The sequence below is a fragment of the Lotus japonicus genome, chromosome 1 (assembly GCF_012489685.1).
Source record: "Lotus japonicus ecotype B-129 chromosome 1, LjGifu_v1.2".
NCBI lineage: Eukaryota > Viridiplantae > Streptophyta > Magnoliopsida > Fabales > Fabaceae > Lotus > Lotus japonicus.
Genome location: NC_080041.1, coordinates 55,088,852 through 55,095,615, shown reverse-complemented (window position 1 = coordinate 55,095,615; position 6,764 = coordinate 55,088,852). Strand labels below are relative to the sequence as shown.

Sequence of the window (6,764 nt, the reverse complement as noted above, 5' to 3'; positions counted from 1 at the left end):
ATGATGAAGATGATAAAGGAGGAAGAGGAAGATTAAAAGTGTTTTCTGGATTTTAATTTTTTATTTTTTTATTTGTTTTTTGGTTCATTTGCACTTTTGGTCCCCAAAATCGTTAGTTTTTGGATGGAAAAGAGAGGAGGGACCAAAGTTGTTAACAAAGGTTAACATTGGGGATGCCTAATGGGATTTTTGAACTTTAGGGACCCCGATGACACATATAGCATTCGTGGGGGACCAAAAGTGCGATTAAGCCAAGCCTACAATATATCTTAACCTAAAGTGCAACTATAAAAGGATAAGTTGAAAACTACAAAAGCACACATAGACAGCAGAATATCATCACTCTCCTATAACACCATGAACAACAATCACTCAGAGTCTTGAACAACAACAATAACCAAGTCTTTCCACCCTAAATGGCATTCCCTACATTGACCACACAATGGCAGAATGTTCAAAGCTGATCATCACTACCACTGCATTGAAAAGAAAAGAAAAAAACATTATGAGTACCAAGCAGAACTAACATAAGAAAGAGAATCATAAAAAGAAACTAAATTAAGGGAAAAGAAAGGGAAAAAATCATATTTTGATGTCTAATAATAATGTGATGAGTACACACACACAAAGGAAAGCCATAACCTCATAAATACAATCACGCACTTTAATACCAACTAATTAATGGACAACAAACACTAACTGATAAAACTTTTATGTGCTAGTGTTTATCCACTGAAAGCACCAAAAATTAAAAAAAATTCTGTAGGTGACTAATAAGTGCTAGCTTGTGTTTGTATGCAGTACAGCCGTACAGGTCCTCTCTAACTATTCATTTCTAACAAATAATGAAGCACTTGAAGATTTTCTCTTTTCAAAAGACATTGCTTTTGTTCAAAGATAGAAGTTCTCTTCTTTTGAAAAGGAAAACGTGACACTTTCAACTTTTGGAACCTTAATACTTAATAGCATAATTTGAATTGAGAATGAATGCTTTTCATTTCATTACACAAAATGGTAATGAATTAAGGAAATACATATGAAAATTCAGACATTGAAAAAGTAGAGTGTGATGATTTTGTGCTCGAAAATAATGATAATCCTGTTAAAAACGTGACTATTGTTCTTATAATTCACAGCAGGAAAACAAAGTGGCTGGATATTCACCTAAAACATATATATATATATATATATATATATATATATATATGTTGTAAGACCACTATAGAAGGTTATCTGAAAAGAACGTTGTAACACCTGCAAGAGTCAACCAAAGCACTCCTCCAACTCTATCCCAGAAAAGTGCAGAATGTTAGAGTACACACACCATGTCATTGAACCCAACCCTGAAAAAAAACTAAGCATTAAAAAGAAAGGGAAGGAAGAGCGATTGGAAGAATATATAAAAAATGGAATAATTTACTTTACTGGAGTTATTCATAAGCACAATAAACATGCACATGGCATAATCAAGAGTGATTTTGATGGAATAAACTCAGTTTCCCTAATGACAAAATAAATGTGGATTGCAATGTCAGTTTGATGCCAGGACACATAAATTCAGTTATTTCTGATATGTGCTTCCCATTAAGACAAGAATGATAGTATAGGCTCTATCTTTAGTAAAAGCATGGTACAGCCTGCAACAAGGGCCTATTTCATCATTGAGATAGTGCTTGGTTCATCTTAGCCCTTGGCACAACACCATCTACAAAAGTCGAATTCAACAAAGAAAATAACAAATAAGCACCACCGATAATAACACCCAGCATGCACATTACAAAAACTCTCTAAATAAAGAACTCTCTAAATCAGAATCAGGTTAATAATCCGCCACCCCCTTCTCATCAAACACTACAAAAAAGCTTGATTTAAAATTAGCGTCGATACCGAAATCGACTCAAATTTTGGCTCCGTAGCCAACACTAAGTGTAAAAAAGACAGAAATTAGATGCTGAACTTGGGACACTGGGACTGCCGATGGAAGCTCCATATAGGGAAAAGAGGAAATGGATTTAAATACAGCAGATGAAGTAGATACTCTCAACGATGGGATAGAAAAGAAACAGAAATTAACATCTGAAGTTGAGCAACCTTTGCTTGATGGGGTTGATGATGATTGGGAGGCCTTAAAAGCTGCCAGAAGCAGTGATAACAGTAAAGCAAGATCAGCTGGAAGCAGGGAAAACCAGAACCAACACAAGATTATACATACACTCAGTTTGGTACCTAGTAATCAAATTATACAAAACGCAAAGTCAATAACAAGATAACACAAATATCATAATTCATAATAAAGGAAGCCATAATTTCTTACAAATTTTCATATATCTTCAGCTTTCTAATCTTTTAGTTTGCATCTAACTAAATGAAAGTTCACATGATACAAATTTCCTTGAGCACAAAGCTAACTCCTTTATCACTTCAAGTGGATTAGGTGAAAACTACGAATTTTAATGGAATCTAAAGATGCAAATTGTAGATCACTTTTTGTGCCTCGGTAATATTTGAGATAGCAAATCTTCAAGTGTGATGTAAGGCATTCAGGAACAACAAAATGAGGGTAAGGTAGAATATCCCGGCCTCAAAAGATAGATGCAAATCATGTTTAAAACTCTAAAGCTTGGGGCAATTCTTGAGCATCAAAAACACTAAATGCCAGCTATGAATATCCAAGGAGAGGGACAACTGCAATAGTTATAAAGTCAAATAATCATGCAGGTATCTTATAACATGATTGGCTACTAACCAAGAAGTATGTCAGAATACTATCATAAGAAAGAAGAAAAAACATCCTTTTGGAAGAGTGAAAACAATGAATCACCGGCATAAGAAATAGTGATTTCCATTTACACCCTCACATCAGGTAGTCAAGCACATTAGACAAGAACCAGTGATGAGTACACAAAGAGACACAATACACAATTACACAGTTCATGTCCTACAAATCCCGTGTTTCCATTATATTAACAAATGTCACATGCTTTCAGCTAGGAAGAGTTTACAGCTACTGAAAACCATATAAATTAAAAGAAAGTTCACATGATGTGGATTTCCTTGGGAACAAAGCTAAGTCCTTTAGCGCTTCAAATGAATTAGGTGAAACACTAAGAACTTTCATGGACTGTAAAGATGTTGAACTCTGCATAATATATTTTGCAAATCGTAGGTCACATTCTGTGCCTCGGTAATATTTGAGATAGCACTTCTTAAGGTGTGATGTAAGGCATTCAGGAACAACAAAGTGAGTGTAAGGTAGAACATCCACAGCCTCAAAAGATCGACGCAAATTAAGTTTAAAACTCTGAAGGTTGGGGCAACTCTTGAGCATCAAAAGCACCGAATGCCAGCTATGAATATCCAAGGAGAGGGACAAATATCTTAAATGAGAAAATTCAGGAACCTCATCAACATCCCGCAACTGCAACAGTTATAAAAAGGCAGATTATGAGAAATATAGGTGATATAATGTAAAAACGAGACCAAAAAACATCAAACTAAACACATTTTCACATCGGACCTGTTTGATACTCAAAAACTCCACATTACATATTGCTTTCAGAAGAATTTCAATATCATACATAGAAATAAAACGTAGATGTACCCTGACCAACTTGGGTAAGTATTTAAACTCTTCCTTAACATCATACTCCTCAACAGCATAATGTATCCATTCTGCCTTCAAATCCTCAAGCATTGGACAGCCATAAAGAAGCTCCATAAGATAATTAGGATCCACAAATTTAACAAGATCCAAATGTAGGGATTTGAGTGAGGGAAGCTCAACTGAAGAAGACACATTGAGAGATAACCCTGACAACTTGAGAACAACAAGGGTTTGGCAACTGAAAATGCAGCTGCTCAAACTAATAGTATAATTTTGAGGATGTATCTGGATGTCAAGGTTCTGAATTCCGCGTCGTATAACCGTTTTTACCCAAACAATGATATCAGCATTCGAACGGCCATGACTGACATCGGTATCGGAAAGTTCAGAACCATAACGCCCGTATATAAGACGCAACCTTGTGATGGGTTGTTGAGCATCTCTGGGTAGAATGGTTGCGTATACGAACCTTTCAAAGCAAGAATGGGGTCTGTTGTTTCTGAGATAGATTTCGTCGTCGTAGTCGAGAACGGATACTGAGATCCAGAGGTGCTTCCATCTCTTTGAGAGAACACTTGTGGCAACAGCTTGTTCAGTTGAGAGAAAGGAGAGAATGTGACAGAGGACTTCATCTGATAACATGCTAATTCTGTCAACCATGTTCGCCGGACTTCAAATTAACATAAGCGGAAGCACGGCGGCGATAAGATGGTGACGGTGGTTTGGGTCGTGCGGAAAGTGGGGACTGATGGTGATGAATGGTAAATGAATAGGGTTTGTCAATAGAAAAGGTGAAGGTGAAACGAGGAAGGGTCTCCAAAAGCTTTGCGACCCACACCGCCCTAATTCAAAAGTTTCCAAAACGAAATATTGTTTTATAAAAGAATAATGTTATCTCAACAATCAATTTCCACCTCCACCTCATGTAAAAAAGAAGAATAGAGAGGAATGAGTGATATGATTTGTGATATGACAAAAATGCAAAGAGAGATAGGAAGAAAAATGTGTGGAAATGAGATGAAAGAGAAAATGAGGTATGTCTATATCATTACTCTTTATAAAATCATTTTGAAGAGCTACTTCTCAAAACCAAACCAAATTAATTAATAGAAAAAAAAACATACCAAACAAGAAAAAAACATGTTTTTTTAAGGAAAGTTTGTAGGGGTGGAAGTAAACCTGCCGGTAGGAGTATATGACCTAGCCTACTTCAGACTCAAGTCAGGACAAACCAAATTAAGGATAACTCAAGTGGTAAGAACTATGGACATAGGGGTTGGATGGGATGAAGGGTAAAGGGTGAAGGGCATTGGCGGAGCCAGATATTAGACAAGGGTGGGACAGAAATCTAATAAAGTTACTTTTAAAAAAATTAATTATTTCATATACAACAAATTTGATATATAATTAAGTACAAAAAATACATAATTTAAGTGAGTATAAAAGATATTATCATCTCATTTTCGATTACTTTCCTTTTATGCCTCATTTCGTATAGATGAGATAGAGTGTAATAGAGGAGGTGTAAATGAATATTTATTCGAATCATAGTCCATGTAGCTAGCAACTGCCTTCTAACTATTTAGCTATGAGTCCATGGTAAAGTAAGGTAGAGATATTGTCATCCAGTAAAATTGTATAATAGCATATCAATTTATATGAATATGGTACCAAAATCAAACAAGAGGAAGATGTAATGAAAGATCATAAAAAAATGTACCCGCGGGAGTAATTCCTAACTCAAGGTGCTTTGGGTAAAAAAACATTAGAAGTTGGGTGGTGCCATGGTGCACAGGTCAAGGGTCCAAACCCTAATGATGACTAATATACTAACATTATTAACAACTAACATTGACTTATAAAAAAAAAAATAGACAAGGTTAAGGCTTTTTGAAAATAAACACTAAATGATAATTTTATTTTATTATTTTTATATTGAATTTCTATTATAATATCTCAAAATTATATACTTATTGACTTATTTATATGTTTAAGCATGTTAGACTATATAATTACTTAACCATATAAATCTTTATATATAGAGATTGATGACTTTGACTTAAACGATATAATGATATTATATTTTTTTCTCGTTAGCTATAAGTTTGTTGACATGTTTACAAATAGAGTTGTTGATATACTTGAATGTTAGTATATAATAAATCAAGAATTTAAATTGGCTACTAGGTTAAGCCGGACTTTCAACATATCAAAGCTTAGGCCGAAAAAAAAGCATATGACAAATAACATATCAGGCTCAAGCCTTAAATTTTTGAAACACGAGAGTGGAAAGTTCTCTCACTAGAGCTTCTTTGGGAAATTAATAGCAAGAGAGGCAAGAGTATGTGCAACTAACTGGCTTACCTCTTTACACATGAGAAAGCTACTAAGCTAAACATAGAAGTCAAATGCTTACACTCTTGAATTATATTGGCCATCTCTATTGGATGAGAAGAAATCGACATAGCTCTAATAAGAACTGCATATTCAAAAATGACCTAGTCCATCTCCAAATCCAAAGCCACGTTAAGTCCCCAACACAATGCCTTAGCCTCCGCCACCAAACGATCGATCCTGATGTTCTTCCACTATATTGGTTGTTGCAACCAGAGGTTCCGCTCGACCTGATCTTGCAATGAGCCCCAATCCAATAGCAATCACTCCAATCAAACCCGCGTCTACGTTCACCTTGATCATGTTTGATAATATTAATTGATAAAAATATTTACAAATGAGAAAACAAATCAAACCTGTTCCGGTCTAGAACTCCGGTCAGGGCTAAGCAATTTGTAAACAAAAGTAGAATATGACAAAGAAGCAAAATGAGTAAAAAGTGTTGGATCCCCCTACCGCATGGGCGGTGTCCTCTTTATATATTATGATGTTTTGACTCGTTCGGGTCATGGGTCGCTTGGCCCAATAGTACAAATTCGGTAAGCCCATTAGACTACAAAGGTTGTAAGCCCAATAACGGTACACAAGCCCACAAGACACCTAATCTTAAAAGCCATTTTGAGATGTAGTGTGTCTTTGACGTAAGCCCACAATACAATACTCAAAGCCCCTTAAGGTACAAAGACAATAACACTAAATTTAGATAATTGTTACATGTAAAGAAAAAATAGCTTATAATAAATGAAGAAAGCTTCGCCCTTGTCAT

At 35.3% G+C, this 6,764-nt stretch overlaps 1 protein-coding gene across 3 annotated transcripts; it reads right to left on the bottom strand.

The window, feature by feature from the left end:
- Nucleotides 1–265: 265 nt before the first annotated feature.
- LOC130729503 (F-box/FBD/LRR-repeat protein At4g26340-like) lies at nt 266–4,436 on the bottom strand. 3 transcript variants are annotated; one of them, XM_057581285.1, is made up of 5 exons: nt 3,518–4,436; nt 3,040–3,418; nt 2,092–2,226; nt 1,255–1,343; nt 266–476 (listed from the first exon to the last, which is right to left on the bottom strand). In XM_057581285.1, exons 1-4 carry the CDS (start codon nt 4,262–4,264, stop codon nt 1,264–1,266), a joined length of 1,341 nt encoding a protein of 446 aa, XP_057437268.1. In that variant the 5' UTR covers nt 4,265–4,436; the 3' UTR covers nt 266–476; nt 1,255–1,263. The 3 variants fall into 3 exon arrangements, 1 of the variants encoding a protein (XP_057437268.1); XR_009016026.1 differs by having other exon boundaries at nt 1,255–2,226; XR_009016027.1 differs by having other exon boundaries at nt 1,255–2,226; nt 3,602–4,436.
- Nucleotides 4,437–6,764: the final 2,328 nt, after the last annotated feature.